Source organism: Camponotus vicinus, unplaced genomic scaffold (genome assembly GCF_025532165.1).
Source record: "Camponotus vicinus isolate PSW18456_S1 unplaced genomic scaffold, iyCamVici1.0 SCAF_2, whole genome shotgun sequence".
Lineage (NCBI taxonomy): Eukaryota > Metazoa > Arthropoda > Insecta > Hymenoptera > Formicidae > Camponotus > Camponotus vicinus.
In genome coordinates this window covers 9,306,545-9,327,389 of record NW_028141956.1, presented here as the reverse complement: position 1 = coordinate 9,327,389, position 20,845 = coordinate 9,306,545, and the positions used below count along the sequence as shown (strand labels likewise).

The 20,845-nt window shown below is 27.6% G+C and overlaps 3 protein-coding genes and 1 long non-coding RNA gene across 8 annotated transcripts in view; 2 read left to right on the top strand and 2 right to left on the bottom strand.

Annotated features, from left to right (window-relative positions):
• Positions 1–5,381, bottom strand: part of LOC145967033 (uncharacterized) — a 49,252-nt gene extending 43,871 nt beyond the window's left edge. Inside the window, exons 1-2 of the long non-coding RNA XR_014437273.1 lie at positions 4,792–5,381; positions 4,428–4,466 (exon numbers count right to left, since the gene is read on the bottom strand). This is a non-coding gene — a long non-coding RNA (uncharacterized LOC145967033). The remainder of the gene's footprint in view (positions 1–4,427; positions 4,467–4,791) is intronic.
• LOC145967405 (uncharacterized) lies at positions 243–1,821 on the top strand. Its single transcript, XM_083092262.1, has 5 exons — positions 243–338; positions 415–532; positions 857–1,118; positions 1,470–1,583; positions 1,713–1,821. The coding sequence occupies exons 1-5, from the start codon at positions 249–251 to the stop codon at positions 1,819–1,821; spliced, it is 693 nt and encodes a 230-aa protein (XP_082948388.1). The 5' UTR covers positions 243–248.
• Positions 5,382–7,838: 2,457 nt separating the features above from the next.
• On the top strand, positions 7,839–13,986 carry Ube4a (Ubiquitination factor E4A). 2 transcript variants are annotated; one of them, XM_083092154.1, is made up of 15 exons: positions 7,839–8,625; positions 8,751–9,146; positions 9,222–9,548; positions 9,882–10,075; positions 10,157–10,267; positions 10,364–10,561; positions 10,641–10,758; positions 10,826–11,002; positions 11,097–11,242; positions 11,341–11,490; positions 11,626–11,696; positions 11,844–11,869; positions 11,950–12,112; positions 12,224–12,428; positions 12,496–13,986. In XM_083092154.1, exons 1-15 carry the CDS (start codon positions 8,092–8,094, stop codon positions 12,635–12,637), a joined length of 2,958 nt encoding a protein of 985 aa, XP_082948280.1. In that variant the 5' UTR covers positions 7,839–8,091; the 3' UTR covers positions 12,638–13,986. The 2 variants fall into 2 exon arrangements, with proteins under 2 accessions (XP_082948280.1, XP_082948279.1); XM_083092153.1 differs by having other exon boundaries at positions 7,841–8,625; positions 11,626–11,869.
• On the bottom strand, positions 11,341–17,938 carry Aay (phosphoserine phosphatase). Of its 4 annotated transcripts, none has more exons than XM_083092155.1 (6): positions 17,800–17,938; positions 14,528–14,667; positions 14,248–14,382; positions 13,956–14,101; positions 13,716–13,877; positions 11,341–13,568 (listed from the first exon to the last, which is right to left on the bottom strand). In XM_083092155.1, exons 1-6 carry the CDS (start codon positions 17,872–17,874, stop codon positions 13,480–13,482), a joined length of 747 nt encoding a protein of 248 aa, XP_082948281.1. In that variant the 5' UTR covers positions 17,875–17,938; the 3' UTR covers positions 11,341–13,479. The 4 variants fall into 4 exon arrangements, with proteins under 4 accessions (XP_082948281.1, XP_082948283.1, XP_082948282.1 ...); XM_083092157.1 differs by lacking the exon at positions 17,800–17,938 and adding an exon at positions 15,475–15,603; XM_083092156.1 differs by lacking the exon at positions 17,800–17,938 and adding an exon at positions 14,971–15,351.
• Between the last annotated feature and the right edge of the window lie 2,907 nt (positions 17,939–20,845).

Sequence of the window (20,845 nt, the reverse complement as noted above, 5' to 3'; positions counted from 1 at the left end):
ACAATGTTAAATTAAAAACAATAACATTTGTTTAAATAACAAATTTATTAATAATAATAACATATTTATTCATTTATATATCGTAAATATATTTATAAATATGCTTTACATAAATTTATTAATATTTCATAGCATTTTAGTTTACATTTATATGTTTACAAAGACATACGAAATTATATGTCGAGATATTATTGTTTTTATATCGATACTGTTTTCAGATGACATCATTTATAACACTTCAATTAACTATGAATTCTGTTGTTATGATCCTCTCGTATGCTGTACCATCAATCACATTTATCGTACAGTACTATTCGTTTTATGCTAAGTCCTACGCAGTAAGTTAACTCCTCTTTATCCTGTCACTACGTCTCACTTAACGTTTAGAGATTACCTGAAATAATCCGATCACAGGTGAAACAAATGTGGAAAAATATTCGTGATAGTTGGAATCTTTTGAAAGACGAAGCAGAGCGGGACATAATGCGACAGTATTCATCCTATGGTGAATTACACACGATATTAATAACATGTATGCGAATTGTTTAAAAATGAGCAAATGATCAAAGTTGTGTAATTTTCTCACACAAATTCCTTTCGAATATATTATAAGCAGCTGGCTTGGAAGACACGATCTCAAAGATCGCGAATCTCAAAATACAATCATACCTTACATTTTCTTCGAATCGAATATTGTTTTAGCTATTTGCTTTGTTTTTGCAGAGATCTAAATCTGTAAATAGTTTATACAGTAAAGAATTGCATTTTGCATTAAAAATAATTTGGTCACTAATATAAATTAATAATATATTAGTATTCGATTAAAAAGAATTTTCACCTCAACTTAAAATTCTAGTGAGTGTCATCGGAAGTCTTCTTCTATATGCATTCTTTGAATTTATGCCGACCATTTTGGACGTAATTTTTCCGTTGAACGAAACTCGTCCACGCGAATTACATGCTTTGACAGAATATTTCGTCGATGAGGAAAGATACTTTTATGTAATTTTATGTCATTGGTTGGTAGGAACATATTTTGAAGGTTTTGTCTGTATAGCCACATATACCTTACAGCTTGCATACATCCATCATATTTGCGGATTATTAAAAATTGCCAGGTAAGGTTTAAAATTTTTATAATATTGAACAAATAATGATTTAGTATTATAAGGCCGAAATAAAAAAATATAAATAAAGCAATAATATTTTACATTAACTTTGGAATTCGAATGTTGTACGTATATTAAAAAACTCATATAAAAAAGAATTTTCAAATAATTTTTTAATTGTAAACATTTATATGTATTTTATTATAATATAAAGAAGCTAATGTTATTAATTTCAAACATTACATTTTCCACTATGTTTTAAATAATATAAAACGAAAGTGTATAATATAATTTGATATATGTATATATTACATCAAAATTTATATGTGAATAAGAAAGTAATTAAATGTATGTTTACAGCTATCGAATTGAACATTCACTCGACACATACATATTGTACAATTCTATCCAAGAAGATCACACAGCTACTCAGAACATATGTGCTGCTGTGAATATACATCGAAGAGCCCTCGAGTTGGTATTTATATATTGTTATTTTTTCAATCTGTTTGCAAAAATAAAGATATTTGTGTTAATTTCTATATCCACGGTTACGTCCGATTACACTATATTTTCTCTCATTGTTATATTTTATTATTGAAGATGCAGCGAATTTTTCATGGTCACATTTGCCCCAACATTTTTCATAATAATCGTAATCAGCGTTGCATCTTTAAGTTTCAACTTGTTCCGAGTAAGTTATTCTTCTTAAATCTCTACAGCTCATAATTCTTATCAATAAATAAACAATACAAGTTAATACGTAAAATTTTTGTCAATAAATAAACACAAATTGTACAGACATTCTTATATATATATATATATATATATATATATATATATATATATATATTTATGCTACCGAAAAATGAATTTTACATTATTTTAGCTTCTCGAAGCGCTAATTTTGTTAGAGAACGTAAACGAATTGATTATGTCAATATTATTTGTTGGTTTTCATTTTCTACTCATATTTCTGGGTAATTATTACGGGCAAATAATTACGGATCATAACAATGAAGTTTTTGAGAAAACGTGAGTATCTATTGTAACCAATATAATTTGCTCTCTCGTTGTAGTCAATTGAAAACCTGACATTCATGAGAAGTTTGAGTAGTTCAAAGACACATTAGCGACTTTAGGATCATTTTTCATTAACAGATATAATATTCGATGGTATATGGTTTCAGTAAAAATTCAAAAATTATTATTATTTATAATGCAGAACACCACAAAGCTGTATATTTTAAATATCGGTCACTTAATTATTATTTCTACAGAAGGTTTTACTAAGGTAAAGATAAAATGCTATATGTATACATGAGTAAAATTATGGATTCTTATTAACAGAAAGTGTTTAACAAAGTGTTAATGTTGTATTACAGCTCGCAAGCTTGTCAACATCTTATTTCACACTAATCTATGCTTTAGTATGAAAATTAAGATGAATAAATTCATCGCACAATCAAAGTTAACAATCTATACTCTAGAAAGATACTAATTGTTGTAACATGTTGCTGTCTTGTCTTATTTTACTGTAATTTATATTATATAATGACGAAAACGATTGATGAAACATGCGAGAGAAATTAATGATAATATAAATATCTAAATAGATAACTTTTATTATTAATCATTATATTATAATCATGAAAAATAAATAAGATTTATTATAATAATGGCATTCCTTAATCCTGTTTCTTCCATGAGCGCACTAAAAGGTTTCTACAATTGAATTCTAAATATTTAAATTATTGCGTATTTATTATAATATTGAAAACCTCTCTCTCTCTCTCTCTCTCTCTCTCCCTCCCTCTCCCTCTCTCTCTCTCTCCCTCTCTCTCTCTCCCCCTCTCTCTCTCTCTCTCTCTCTCTCTCTCTCTCTCTCTCTCTAGAATAACGAAAATATGCTGAGGAAAATAAAAAGTAGATATATATAGCTATACAAAAATATAAACAATATATACAGCAAAAAATTTATCCTTTGTATTAAGAAGATTAATAAAAATATATCTTATGTCACAATGTTCAGCTTCTATGATTTCATAAGTAATCTGATAGAAAGCGTAACTTGTAATAGAAATTCTTACGATATGGGAGAATTTTAGAATGTAAATATGATTTTTTAAAAAAAGATTATATTTCTTCGTCGCTTATTTATCAATATATAATATTTTATTTAACAATAAATCTTGTTTTTATTTAATATTCAGAGGATTTTGACAAAAATTCTCTGTTCAAGGATTTATTTAATACTTACATAGGTTTTATAAAACAAATTCTCCTATTAGATATCGGATGTCGTACATCAGAAATCGGACGCAATGTGATTAAATCATCTTCTTCATATTTATTAGTCAACGCTGATCCTATAGAAGGATCTATACATATATATTCCGGCCATCAGCAGATAATATACTATCACTGTAGTATATTAGTATCAATTAATAGAATTTCTCAATTCAATAGAGTGGGAAATTTAATGCCCTAATTGTTAAAACCTAACAACCCTAACAGCTCGAACATCCCTAACAGTCCTACATGCTGGCTTACGCCAGAAACTCGTGATAAAGAAATTTGAGGAACCCTAATTATTCGCTATAATGAGGAATTTAAGGAGCTTTAACCAGGAATTTGCGATAAATTTAGGGAGTCCTAGCCGCGCAACATATCTTCTGATTCTATTTATTTTGACTCCATTTCTACGAGTCAGAAATCAAGCAAGGAGAATAATTCCTTCTATTACCGATTATTGTTCGACAATAAGACGACTAATAATTTGTTTACAATCGTACAATATTACGATCGCTTTTTGGACGCGCATGTCATTTAGTCGTCAAAAATCGCAAAATATATACTATCATGCATATATAGAATATAATTAGCATGCATCTTAACTCTCGGCGGATTATTAAAAATCTATATCTTTAAAACTGTTTTAAAGCTCATATATAATGGAAATAAATATCCCATGTATGTCTATCATATAACATTGTAATAAAAATATCATCTTTATTTTAGAAATATTTTTCTTTCTACTTTAATTTTGATACACAATTAATATTTCTTCTTATAAAAGTTAAAAATATAATATTACAATTTATTCTTTTTATAAAAGTTTAAAAATATAAATTTACAATTTAGTATAAAATTCTATTTTAGAAATATAGAATATAAATACACATAAAAGAAATTTTTTTATGATTTAAAATTGATTAAAATTCGTACATGCGTCCCGCCGTCCGAGAATTAAAAGTAACGGATTTATGTACATGCATTTACAAATCCATTGCTTCAAAATAAAAGTTCACCACTCACCGGCATCGATGCGCAACAGCGGAGTTGATGCTACGTAGTCTGTAACATAAAAAAAATTCAAATTTAGCAGCGCTTAAAATAATTAATATTTTAAGAAATTATTATTGTACGCATTGAATTTTATATCCAAATTATAAATAAATGTATAAATATGAAATAATCTTATAAATAATTTCAATTTTTAAGTAGAAATTTTTATAGAAAAAGTTTTTATAAAAATTTTTCTCATTTTTTCTTGTTTAAATCATTCAAATAAATGAATCAAGTTAATACGCGATTTAATCATTAATATATAATAATTAATAATAAGATATAATAGTAATAATAATACGATATAATAATTAATATAAATAATAATACTGACCATCATGTTGTTCCGCCGGTGCAGGATGCCTCTCCTAAGCCTCCTCCTCCTCTCAGATCATCAGAGTTGTTGCGTCCGTAGTTTCGTCTGTAGCTCGATGCTTTTCCGAATCTTCTTTTCTTCCCTGTTGTTTCCTCATGGCACTTACACTCGCGAAAATACGTTAAATTAATATTTTAAGTACGTGGAACATTTTGCACAGCACTTGCGATCACGGAATAACACGAGATATGTACGAAATTTTATTATATCTAATAGAGCAATTCGAAATGTAAGATTCGCTCGATGTTTACATGAGATTAAAATCATACGCCACTTGTAATAGGAATGCTATCACATTGTTGTTGATATATATATATATATATATATATCATATACGCACAATAATACAATAATACGAATCGTAAGATCAAAAGATTAAAATAAATAAAAATTTGTGATATAGTAATGTTTGCAATGTTATTATAAGTTAATTAATCATTAAGTGTAATAATCATAGCGAATTATGTTTCGATATTAATCGCAATCGCGTTATGAAAGAGAATTCGATAATATACGAAGCGTTTCGTATCACTATTTCGCTGCCCGAGTGTCGCCGTGCGAATGATAACAAGGCCGAAGCATATAAACAATAGCGCGGTATACGCCGCCAAGGCCGAACATGTTATTGATGACGTCACCACCGAAATATTTCAGATACTTTGACACGCATACGCGGAATATTACATTATAGAAGTATTTTAATAGGTGCTTTCCATTTACATCAAAACTCAGATAAATCTCACTTCTGTCTTTCTTTAACATTCATGTTAAAAAAAGACAGAAGTGAAATTTATCTGAGTTTTGATGTAAATGGAAAGCACCTATTAAAATACTTCTATAATGTAATATTCCGCGTATGCGTGTCAAAGTATTTGAAATATTTCGGTGGTGACGTCATCAATAACATGTTCGGCCTTGGCGGCGTATACCGCGCTATTGTTTATATGCTTCGTCCTTGTTATCATTCGCACGGCGACACTCGGGCAGCGAAATAGTGATACGAAACGCTTCGTATATTATCGAATTATTAAATAATTGATATTATATCGGGGAGCCTTTTATTATGCTTGTTATTCGAGTTTACAATTCGATTGTTTTATTGTGCGTTTTGAATTCAAATTACATATAGACCGTCGACAAGTTGATAAGATATTATGAATGAAATATATTTGACTCTAAGTATCGTTAGAAATATAATTATTGTCTATAAGAAATGCAAGAAAATTATAATTTATAATTTTGATTCCTATTTGATTATATTTATTTCGATTCTTACTTTAAATATTAATAGATAAATTACGAAATAAGCATTTTTTCGATAAAAATCTATAGTCGCGATATATATATATATACACAATCAAATATATTAAAATCAAATAATTATTAATTATATAACTTATATAATATATATTTATAGTGTATTATTTCCCAATACTTGTCGCGATCACGTTTATAGAAAAGTTCGACAGAGCATTTCGCTCCACTATCTTACTGTTCGAAGGTCGCGTGAATAATAACAGAATTAAGCAGTGATGCCCAAGCTACAACACGCAACCATGAATGGAGGGGGTAACGGACACATGAATCGCTCATATGATCGTTACCCCCTCCATTCGCGGTTGCGTGTTGCTAGCGTGGGCATTTTGACATCACTGGAATTGAGGAAGAGAGATGCTGGATTGACGGCAGCGGTAAGACCACGACATGTAAACAATAACGTTATAAGTTATAATACGATTAACAAAGATGGTACAACAATAATACCTACATATATATTACGACACATAAAATATTTAGCACTCCATTAAATAAACGCAAAATATTTTATATGTTTCTTAAATTATAAATTAATTATCAATACATATACTGTTTTTTTTTATTTTTCAATCCTGTAATTTGTTTATTATTGCACATTCTTAATCCAACAATGATTAGCAAATTACATCTAAATCGGCGAAAAATTTAAAAAGTGCAAAAATATATTTATATTTCTTAATTATATTTAAAAAAGTAATTATTGTCTGTGATTATTAATATAATAGATATGATATGATAATAATTTATCATTTATAATTTTCACGTCTTTTGTTTTCTCTTTTAAAAGAATATTATCAAATATAAGTTATATTTTGTTGCAGTATATATTGTACTTTTTAAGTATATAATCAATATTTATTTAATCGATATTAAGGATATTTTATAATATAATTATTAAAATTTTTTTTGCTAAAATGATAAAAAATGAGAACATAAAAATCATCAATTTTGTAGAGAATATCTCTAATGATACTCTCGTATTATATTTATGATCTATTAAATAAATTTTATCAACAAAATTTTAATTTTTTCATTTGTTATTGGTAAAATATTTGTTATTGATAAAATAAGATTTCTTCATTTATTGAGTAGTAAAATAAAAATTTTAAACGGTTTTTTTTATGCATTTAATTATAAATTAATAATAGAATTAATTATATATATTAATTATATATTTAATTATTTAATTGTAAATTGTTGATTAATTAAAATTGTTGATTAATTAAAATTGTTGATTAATTTAATTGTTATTAATTCAAATTTAACTACTTTTTCCTGTAAATTACATGTAGTAATGACGATATGGCGGGTGATGGATGATTAATATATAATATCGAATAATATATTTTAATAATTAATTATACTTAATAGATAGAAAGAGAGACTACAAAATTTATTTATATTAGAAATTTATTTAATATATACAAACGTTTTCCGTTACAACACTTGTTGGGCCTGTTCTTTTTAGCTGCACTGCTACACTAGTGCAATTAGTTAGAGTGAAAGAAAGTATGTTTGTCTCTCTCCAACTTATTGCACTAGTGCAGCAGTGCAGCTAAAAAGAACAGACCCATTGTGTTATTGACATTTCGTGCACGTAGCATGGAACACAACCCGAAATTGTGTGTTACCCACTGAAAACATTCGTAGATATTGGCTTCGTAGTTTATGTTGACATTTTTATGTTTATAGAGGATGCATCGTTTTCAAGGATCCTAAAAGCGGACCTAAAAGCGGACCATGACATCTCTCGTTTTCTTCTCTCTATCCGAATCCGAATACTCCGAATATCCGTAAAAAAGAAGTACATTGATTTCAAGCATATTGATATCGGAGATATCGTGAAAAATAGCCTCTGAAACAATGACGGGAAATGTTTATTTCTTGTAATTTAATTATGCTAATCACGGAAATTTTGTTGTAAGAAGAAAAAAGTTAATTATGTGCGACAATATAAAGGGTAACCCATTTGCTGGGTTGTTTTCCACGGATAATGATGCTGTCTCATTCTCTTCACAGCATCAGACGATTGCTAATGAAAATGGTAATACTAATTACACGAATGAATTGTTGGACACTATTAATAATAAGTCTGAAAATGAGACAGAATCCAGAATTTTTGACGACAAAATCAATCAACTCATGGCACATGTATTTGGTTTGACGTTATGTCAAAATAGCAATAGTCGTGCACATGGATCTCTGGTGTTCATAGACACTGATTCAATTGAACATGCAGTCTTCGAGCGCTTGATGCTGTCAGATCCTAAATCTGCAGTACAAGATATTGTACAAGGTGCCGATAACCATATTCTAGAGACACAAGTTATAACTTATCTCTATGAATGTTATTGTCGATTAAAACATTATCAGATTAACAGCGATTTGGAACAGATTATAAGAAATGCTTGTCAAATTATACTGAGAAATGTCAATACAGCTTTACAGGAACCAGACTTATTCCAATATCAGGAGGTATATTTTCTTTATATATATGTACATAATTCTGTAAGAAAATCTTTAGAAAATAATTCTTGTCAAAGTAAAATATATATCAGCAGTGTATATATTATAAAATTATATATTTGTTATTCATCTAGGTTCACAGTCAGTTTGTTGCTTTATTTACGGATGATATTACATCAAAGTCAGAATTACCTTTATTTGTTAATGGTATAATAGAAGAATTGATAACGACAAACAGAGAAAGTGATGTAGAAGATATAATTATAAAGTCATTTGCTCCTGTTCTTGACATTGTTCATAAAGAGGCAGCTCAAAGTAATTTGTTTACTTTTCGTCAACAGTGGTTTGTTTTACTGCATATATTTTCCACTATTGAACCATTGGCAAAGTTGATAATTTGTCATAGCAAACCAAAAAATAATCAAGGTTGCGCATATTCAGATACATTATTAGGTGCACTCTTCAACATAAGCTGCTTACCAAAAACAACTAAAGATCCATATGATCTGTTTGATAAACCTCTACAGCAAGTACGATTTTTTTTAGTAGTGCAATAGTATTTTAAATTACAGAATTTTTACTTATAAATTATTGAAATATTACAGCCAAATACAGTCATGGAAGGTAACATATGGACAGCTATGAATAGCCTAAATGAACAGTTACACAAAATTTTTCATTCCTTACTGAAGTGCTCGACGGAAGTTCGTCATTTGACTCTGCAATGGCTGAGTAATTGTCTCCATATGAATGTAAATAGAGGAAAACTTTGGAATTCTCACATGGAAGTAGGATTACTTGGGGTATTGTGTGTGTCAGATGGTTTCATGCTGAATGTGAGCAATGTATTGCTGCGTCTTTGTCAACCATTTTGTGTCAAATCTAATGATACCAAAATACCAAAAATAGATCCTACATATTGTAGTGCTGAGGTTGGTTTCTTGAGAGCTTAAGAAAAATTACATAGTATTCATGTGCATTGACATATCAGTTAATCTCGAAATAGCGCATAAAAAATGATACTATAGTTTTGAATTTAAGTTTGAGAATGAAATGGGAACAATTTTGCTATTATGTTCAGAATTTCAAACTTGTTAAAAAATTCCAATGTATAATAAATGGTGCTATAGATATTAGTTTAAATGTTAAATCTATATTTAATATATAATATTTAGTATATATATATATATATATATATATTTATTTATTTATTTAAGTGAATAAATGTTTAATTAGTGTTGCACTATGTATGTTTACATTCATAGGCAAAGAATGAAGCTGAGATTTTACAACGTGGTATACATATGAAGGATTTAAGTTCAGAAACATGTTTGATACCAACTCCAGAAGGAGAGAGTCGACCTATAGCGAATTCATTTGGATTTACAACAGAATGTTTTTTCCTTACACATCGTGCACTAGATCTTGGTTATAGAGTTATACTCGATAAATTTTTAAGGTATGAAGAAAAAATCAATCCTGTAATTTTTTTGAATAGTTTAATAATATGCAAAATATTTCGTCATTTTTAATTCTGTAGGATAAATCAAGATTTAGCTAGGATACAAAGAGCTTACAATGATGCTCGAGTTGGTGGTAGTTCAGAGGTGCTAGAGCTCATAACGCAACGAATGGAAACTGAGATGACAAAGTATGTATAAAAAAAAAAAACACATTAATACATATACATTTTTAATACATAAATATTAATACATTTTTTTCTTTTATATATTATCATATGTTATAGATACTTATCTCTTAAAACGAGCCTTCTAGTGCCAGAAATGTTGGAACACTTAGCAAAATTTCATGCAATGACAGCATTTTGGTTGATACAAGTAAACTTAAATATCATAACCGAAGGAGAGAACATACAAAGCTTTGCGCCAAAACAATATATACCTGTTACATTCCCATTACCAGAAACTGTTCCAATTACACTAAGGTACTAAATATATACTAAAGTATATAAATATAATAAAAAACAAGTGAAATAAACAAAATTGATAAGTACATTTCCACAGGTGCATTCCAGAGTTTGTAATAGAGAACACTATTGGATTTTTATGTTTTTTACGTCGCTTTAGTCCGAACACATTTGAGGAACAGGGTTCCAGTTTTTTAAATCCGATTTTGACAGAAGTAAGTAAAGATAGAATAAGTTATACATCTTCATGCGATCATTAAGTTTATGCATCGATTTCTTTAGATTATAGTTTTGATGGAATCTCAACATCGCCTGTATAATCCACATTTACGCGCTCGTTTAGCCGAAAGTCTGGAGGCACTTTTACCGACTACAGATGAGAGCGTTGTTCCAGCAATACCCAACTTAGGAACTTTCCATAGAGAACAATTGTTTCTCTTTCATCCATACAGACAACAAGTGAGCACAATGTTCATATCTACGTAGTGTTCATTAACAAGAGATGCATATGCACCTAATTTCTCTCTCTCATGTGTTGTTGATTTGCAAATAGATAATTCCTAATTTGCTGCACGTGTTTGTAAGCATCGAAATGACGGGACAAAGTGTACAATTTGAGCAGAAATTCAATTATCGTCGTCCGATGTATATTGTGATGGATTACTTATGGAAACTTGATGAGCATCGCAATATTTTTATGTAAGTAAAATTATGATATTTAATCATTATTTTTATTACATATTCATAGAATTCGCCACAAGAGAGATAAAACATTTTATTTAATTATAATGCGCCAGTATTTTAGCTAAAGAGGCGGAAAACAACATGGAAGCAGTTCAGCCACCACTATTCTTACGTTTCATTAATCTATTAATGAATGATGCTGTATTTCTCTTGGATGAGGCTTTATCAAATATGGCACAATTAAAACAAATGATCCAAGCTAGGTATTTCTAACATCATATAATGTAGGATTTCATTCTGTTGTATATTATTTTTTTAAAATCTTTTTTGAATTATAAAATGCTTTATAAAATATTGCATTTAAATATATATTGCTTTGTTTTTTTTATAAATACAAGGGAAAGCGGAGAATGGAATAAACTACCGCCAAATGAACGCGAACAGCAAGCAGGCTATCTTCAACATATTGGTATGATTGCACGTTTTGATAATATTCTGGGCAGAAAAACTATACAAACAATAAAAATGTTGACCACTGAAATAAAATCAATCTTTTGTCACCCAACAATGGTGGATCGTATTGCTTCTATGCTTAATTATTTATTATTACAATTAGTGGGGCCAAATAAAAAAAATCTTAAGGTAATTTTAAAACATTTACAAATAATAATAAATTATAAATGTCGTATAATTTATCGTAATTTTACATCTATGGAATCTAGGTGAACGATCAAAAAGAATATGCATTTAATCCTGCAAATTTGGTACTGAATATATGTGAGATCTATATTAATCTCAGCAAAAATGAAAGCTTTACATTAGCCGTGTCGCAAGACGGACGTTCTTACAGTCCAGAACTTTTTAAACTTGCTGATAATGTGCTTGGTAAGCATTTTTACATTTTTTTCTTAATTTTATCTACGATTTATTTATACTAATAAGAATGAACAAATAAAAATGTAAAAATATATTTAAAAAAACATACGTACGTCATAGTTCGTATTGGTGGTATGGGAATACTGGAGGATTTGGATCAATTTGCAAAGAGTGTGGAAAAAGCTGCAAATCAAAAACGAGAGGAAGATGAAATTTTGATTGGTATTCCCGATGAATTTCTGGATCCAATCATGTCAACTGTTATGACAGATCCTGTAATTTTACCATCATCAAAAATAACCATCGATCGTCAAACTATAGCAAGGTTAATATACGAAATATTATAATAATATTATCATGTAAAATATATTATATGTATCAATATATTTCAGACATTTACTGAGTGATCAGACTGATCCTTTTAATCGATCTCCTCTTACTATGGATATGATAAAAGCAAATGTCGAACTTCAACAAAAAATACAAGAGTGGATTTCGCAAAAGAAACAAGAAAAGTTAAGCGCTGATACGTAATTTATCGTCAATTATTATTACCTTACAATAGAACAACATCGAATTATAAGCAATCTTTGAGATCAACATTGTAAGGCATCAAATACAATACATATCGAGGATAAAAAATTGTTAAAGAAAATTTTGCAGTAATTAGTTTTAATTGAAAATAAAATTTAGATATGTATTTCATTGCGTTTTACATTGTTGCATTACGATTTTATTATTCGCTGATGTTCGATTTGTTGATAATGATAGACAAACAATTTTTGCATACAAATTTAACAATGTAATTATGTACAGGATTGTAAACTAGTTTAGAATTATATTAATAGCAATTCGTAATTCAAATAAAATGTTACATACATAAATAATACAAAAAAATCGCTATATCAAACTAGTAATTGTTTATTATATTTTATTCAATTGTATAGAGAATAAAATATATTATTTATGAGTGACGTTTTTCAAATTGTGTCAACTTTAATTTATATAGTTCAATACATACACAAATCAATCTGTTAGTTGCATATATATATATATTTAAATATATATCTATGCGTATATATGTATATATGAATTATAACTATAAAGCTTTATCCAAAATTCATTTTTGGAAAAATATATAAAAACACATTATATGGTTTTACTAAAACAAGGTAACAAAAAATGAATTTTTGTTATCTTGTTTTAATATTTTATCTAAAATGTATATATAATGCATATTTTTAAAATTCCAATGCAATATTTTTACACGTATTTTTCCTACATCAATCATTTTATGTAGTTTATATACATATATATATATATATATATATATATATATATATATATATACACATACAGACACTCTATTTTTATAATTATAAGATTCTTCTAAGATCATCAAAGTTCATTACAAACCACTGAGCACGTGATTTTACACTTTCACGAATGACATTACCACCAAATCCTGTGGAAATATATAACTAAGTATTAAATGTATATACTTATTTGTGTGTAATTACTATCATTATTTCAACATAAAATATAAAACATTTCCTAGAAGACTTTCAAATAAAGCAGTTAAGAGATTCTTAAATGAACATTCTCTACATGCCTATAAATGCATCCGCTGGAGGTGACGCTTCTAAATCTGTTGAACCATCACCGATATGAACAATAGTTTTATATCCTCTTGTTTCTTTAAGATGCTGTATTACTTCTGCTTTGCCACCACTTCTAGATGTTGGCTGATTTTCATCGAATCCAGCAAACTCACCTAGGACATGCGATCATACATTTTATATATGTAGTAGTTTAAAAAAAATTATAAATTTATTAATGCTTATATTCTCACCTGTAAAATAAAATTTCAATTTATTAGCATATATATTCTCAGGTTTTATATTTAATTTTCTAGCAACTGGCAAAATAAGACAGTGGAAACCACCTGAAATTAGGTACACATCTTTTCCACGAGCTTGTAAATCTGACACAAGTTCTCTAAAAAGAATATCAATTCTTAATATAATATAATTAATATATAATTCTTAATATATTAAAAATCGATTTATAATATATTAAATTGATTCTTAATATATTAAATTAATATCTGTGTATATATTACATTTAAAAAATAAGTGTCTTACTTGATACCATTAGTTAATTTTATTTCATGTATATTTAAAAACTCTTTCACTTGAGTTAAACTTGGATTTATGATCTGCAATCGCATTAACAAGGATTGCTGGAAAGTCATGTCACCTTGCATGGCCTGTTTTGTTCTGAAAAATACATGTTTCAATATTTCGTATTAGATGAAAGATTTGGAATCTTTATATTACAAACAAATATAAACAAAATTAAATTACAAATTAATCTAGTTCAATAGTAGTTCAATAGTAATACTCTATTTCAAAAAACACATACAATTCACGAATTTGTTCTCCTTTTCCACAAAAATTTGCAAGTTCATCAATGCCTTCTTCTCTAGTAACAGTCGAGTCAACATCAAATGTCACAGCGTCAGCAGCTTTCCATATGTTTATTATTTTGTCTGAATTCACCATCTATAAAAAATATATGTTAAAATATTAATAAACAAAAAAGAATCATAAGAATACATATGAAAGCTAAAACGAAAAAAATAAGAATAGACATGGAAGCTATAAGTTTTGCATTCTTCTTTTATAATTTTTTTAGAATAATAATTATAATTAATTTAAAAAACGCTAAAAATTAAAATATAAAGATACCAAATCACAAGTTTCATAGTACAGTATCAAAATGTTGCTATTGTTTTCTTGCGAACTATAATCAAATCATTGGCGAGTGTAATTTATATGTTCATATATACATACAATGCAACTTACATTCACGCACACACCAACATTTAATTTATTACATATTGTCACGTGTCATACTACAGTCTCGTGCAGACTTTCGATTGATCACGTGTACGCGTCAACTGTGACTCGTGTGAAATCTCGATAAATGTCGGTCATACCGAAATAGCAATAACCTATTATCACTTTTACGTCATTTGGAAAGCAAGAGATCAAGTGATTATGCCGATGCAATCAAGCCCCCTTCTATTCCTATTCGTTACTATCATTTTAGATAGAATGAAGTGTGAAGCTCCTATTTCTGCCAGTTTCTTTATTGCAATCATGTTAAATTGTCAATCACGTCAAAAACAAAAAATCTGGTCTTTTATCAAAATTCACGGCTACTTATCAATCAATAAGCTCCAAAATATCTCTTATCAATCTATATACTATTATATCTATAAAAATGTGAAGAAATTAATTTATTTCAACGTAAAGAGAACAAGAAATTCACGTGGTTTTTGATGATAATTAAATATATATGCCTACAGTAAGCAAATAGAAGTCGAGCACGAGTTTGACAGGAAGAAAGACCTATATAGGTTGCATTCCGATATAAACTGCCAGTACTGAAAATCTATAGTATATGTAACGTAAACTATAGATTTTCAGTACTGGCAGTAAATATCGGAACACAGCCATAATTATATAAACATAGGTCCATATTCTGAATCCTCTTTTATTGATAAAAGTGCCTTTAAAAGTGGCTTATAAGCCTTCTGATTGGCTGTAAGCCCCTTTAGAGGCACTTTTATCGATAAAAGAGGATTCAGAATATGGACCATAGTTACTCCACCGACGAGATACTATTAAGGCACAAATTCATGATACGCTTGACGCTCATTTTCAACGTCAAGAGCCATCATGTGACCAAAAAATGACGAATCGATCTTTATTTTTAATCGCGTGATGTCTTTTAAAAATGAGCACCGAGCGTCAGCATGAAAAGGCGCCTTTAAAGATGGCTGGCCTTGGGTAAATTTTTTAATTATCAAGAAAACTCGATAAATTCAGAGATAATAAAAGATTAATGGCATTACCAGGGGGTCGACTGTGTATCACACAACTTGGTGAAAATTACAAAAGTGAGCAAATATACTAGAATATTTATAATTTCATTAGTCAACATCTAATAAATTTGCTCACTTTTGTAATTTTCACTTAATAATGTGATACACAATTGACCCCCCCAGCTTGATTACATTGAAGGTAATTACACGAGGTATTTAAATTATGTGAATATTTTAGTTCGTCTATTATTTTATTATCAAAAATGTATAGATCTTTCATATTATTTTTTAGCCTTAAGGCAAAATAAACATTTTATTACTATTTTATTATCGACAATATAAAGATTTTCTTATCAACAGTAGTCCGCAACCAGTTTTTTTCCAATCACACTAAACTTGCCTATTGGTCTTTAATAGTATCTTGTCAGTGACTATTTGTAAATGAACCAGATAATGCATAATAACGCAACAAAAGAAATAATGATAATTAAAGAATTGTTAGAATTGTTCGGCTTAATTATGTCAAAAGTTAATCAATTTAATAAATTTTACATACATACATGAATTTGCGCAAAGCATTTTTAGCCTTTTAAAATATATAATTAATAATTAATTTATGAATTAAAGTAAAGATTTGCTTTGTAGAATTAAGATTTTTATTTTCATGAATTTTTGTCGTTATACAGGTAAGCTATAAAAAAGTGAATTCGATATAAAATAATATTTATTTTCGAGATTAAATTTTATTAATGAATTTCGAAATGTATTAGATTTATTAACTTTTGATGTAGCTGATCCATCCAGTTCCTTCTTAACGAATTATCTTTTGCAGGTGTGCATATAGTAAAATACAATAGTATAGTATAAAATGTATAAAAATAAAAATTCAAATTCAAATTGCATATAGAATAACATGATTATATCGTTGATAAACAGAATGAATCATTTATTAATTTCTTTTTTTAATTTTAATACTCTATCTATCAAAATTAATAAAAGATAAATGCGATTACATATCTATTTAGCTTGTAGGATCGTTTAGAACTACGCTCTTGACTATATATGTACTGTCGGAGCAAGTTATATAAACTACACTCTTGACCGCACTATCTTTTTTATAGCACGTGCATAATAAAAGTTATTATTCATCAAGATAAAAACATATTCTTATCTAATTTTAACATTTAAAAAATAATTTGGAATATAAATTTGCCAATTATAAAAAGAAATTAAAAAAAAATAATCTTAAATTAAAAAATTTGTTTTAATTTAGAAGATGATATCTATAATATCTAATAATATCTACTATTTGCTTTATTTTAAATATATAATTGTCACAATTAATTTTTAAAAATTATGATTCGATTTATAATTTATAGGATAAAATAAGACAAAAAATACGAAAGGACATTTCTATCTTAAATTCCGAATTTATCGATAATTAATTGATCAATGATATTGCATTATTTTGCTAATATATAGATAAAATTATTTTATTATTTGATACACACACACACACACATACGCCTGAAAAAAGACTAGATTATGAACAACAAATTATATATTATAAAAATTTTGTTGTGTTATTTGAATTAAATAAAATTTAATTGATTTAATTCTAAATATGAACTGTAATGTTTAGAGAATATGTTTGTGAAAATTATATATAAATAAATATATATTTTCATCTGATTAGTTCAGTATTCAATATACGAAGGTAAATTAATTGTGGTAAGAAAGTGAAAGCGATTTTTATTTAAGAATTTTTAATTGTAAACTGCAAGACGCGATCGCGAAGAATTACCTTGTCGATACTGTAAAATCGGCAAGCACGACGGATCACAACGACAAACCAACTAGAGCTAACTGCATGTAGCATCGTGCGAAACTAGAATTTATGGTCGTGGAGAAGAGGGCGGTGGAAGTCTCGTGGTGGATTTATTACTCGGTCGACTGCAATTGCAATAGTCGTCGCGTAATCACGCGTTCTTACCGGCTGCAACCGAACATATTCCCAGATAATCAAATATGATTAATCATATTGAACAAATTTGCGCTACTGCATTATATATATTATTTGTCATATGTTTATTATATGTTACAAATATCAAAATAGGAGGCGTTAAGCCTGAATGCCACAACACGAGTGTGTTTATACAAGTAATCAGTTGACGAAATTTCGAAAGCAAACAATCAGTGATACTGATATATTGTTATCAGCAACATGACAACTACTAACGGTTTATCATTTCGTTTAGAGCATTATGATGCCGACAACATAAATATAATGATTCGCATTTCCCGTCGCATATATTTCTCAAGCAATGAAATGTTTTAATCATAGTTTTAATCATAGTTCAGTGTCAACAAAATTGAAGATATGAAATTGTTTTACATTTATGATAAGGAACAGTCTACAGATTTCAAGATTTAATGTCCGAAGTTCATTCACTCTCCGCTATGCAACGCACTATATGCTATCTATCTTGGTAGCGGCAGTGGCAATGGCAGTGATTAAAAATTAAAAATTTAATTTTTAAAAATATTTGCTATTATATATTGCAATAATTCTCTTTTTCTTATATTTATATATATATATATTTAATGAATATTAAAAAAAATATATATAATTATATTATTATATATATTATTTAACAAAATATATATATAATAATTATATATAATCTATTTCATAATATATATTTTTTCAGATATTATATTATACAGTAGAAGTAACTAAATAGAGCAACCTTGATATATGTAAATTAATGATATGAAAAATTATTAAAATCACAATGGAAATTAAGTATGTTACATTTTTTGCTAGTGGGCAATATTAGACGTAGTTATATTAGACATAAAATCACAAGAAAGCGTAAACGGTTAAGTATGTTTAATAATTATTTTTTTCGCGCATTAAAAGGCGATCAATCTACTAGAAGTAAAATTTGAGCATGAATAAAATATTCAACACCAGTATATTTGATGATTTTTTGAATTGATAAATTTGGAAATTAATATATTATCGTACCAAGAAAATTTTGTTCCCTGTGCACACAAATAAGTTTCAACGAAAACTTAATTCTCGTTGAACTTAGGCACTACCATCCGCGTTTGGCTCTGATGGCCCGTTTAAATTTAAGTTTATATTTTAATATATTCAATTATAAATTAAATATTTTATCTGAAAAAACGCGCGTCAAATATACTATTGCTGAATATCCTGCTTATGTCCAAATATAACACGACTTACTGCTCATCAGCGAGAAAGATAAGCCTGACCAATTTTGTAATTTTACATCTGATATAACTTGTTGCCCATTAGCAAAAAATAATTTTCAACAAATGTAAGTTTTCTTTTAGCAATTCTTTGATTTTAGTAATTCTTTATTAACTTATTAATTTTTATATACCATTAATTTATGTATATTTTTTAATTATATTTTTGTAAAGAACTATTTTTTGACTGAAGAAGTTCTATTCTTAAAGAATTATTATTATTTAGAGGAAAAGATATACTTGATGAGATTTTCTTATATCTTTGATGTATTCTTTAAGCAGTATTTTTATTAATAATAAATATATATTAATAATAAATTGAATAATACTTGATATATAGACTTTTGTATATGTACATTGATTAGTAAATGGAATAATAATTCATGTTATATTATAAAAAAATTGCACAGTTATACTTAAAAAACAATATATATACAATATTGCAGCTGCCATGTTTGCATAAGAACAGAGTGAATCAATTCTATTCATGAATTTTATTCATTATTCTGTGATAAATTTAGTAAATACGCTAATGGAAAGATGATACTATAAGATATCTCAACACTATAAAATATCTTACACTATCAAACACTATAAGATAGCTCACACATTTTATATGTTATATGTAAAAATAAATTTCAAAATATATCGTAAACTATATATTGATTTTTAATGATTCTATCTTAACACTTTTATATATAGAATAATAGATGAAAATAGATTTATATGTAAGAAAAACTGATTTAATTAAATGGTTTTATTAAATAGTTTTATGAAAATATATGATCTCTTGAATTCTTGAAAGCTGAAACAAGACTGTGCTCTGCGAAATGTACTTTGCGAAATTACGTAATAAACATTTTTCTATAAGACATATCTTTTATCAGAATTTATCAAAAGTGGCAAAATTTGATGATTCATTCTGTACATAAATGAAAGCATCAAGTATTCAAAGATATACAATAAATATATAGCATATAAATATTTATGCAATAATTTAACAACAAGCATTTGCACATCATAATTTTTTATAACGAAAATTATAATAATCGTATATTACTTATTATAATTTCTTTTTTTAAATAAATAATTATAAAATATCTGTAAATACATACTTTTTTCTTTCGAAATTCTCATTGTTATTTTAATATGAAACACAAGTGCTTTTAAGTACTTCGTATATTTTGCGATAATTTCATTGAGATCAAAAATTTGTTTCTTTGTAACTAAACTTCTTTTACACTTTTTATTTTTCCATACAAGACAAAATAATCATCTTTCGTTTTAAAAAAAAGATGTACAGATGTTTCATGGAAAAAAAAATTATGATTCATTTTTTTTCTTTAATTACTAAATATATACCTATCTCATTTTATTCCGTTCCAGTACAGCTATAATTCCCGACAAAAACAGTACGTGAAATTCACGTTATTACCACGTAGATTAATATCGTTGAATCCACGTGGATATTCGAGTGGATAATCCGCTCAAAAACGGTACTAGAATCTACGTGGAATCTATGTGAAAATTTCATGAACTTTCGAGACATATTATTTTCTTCATTTTTGATA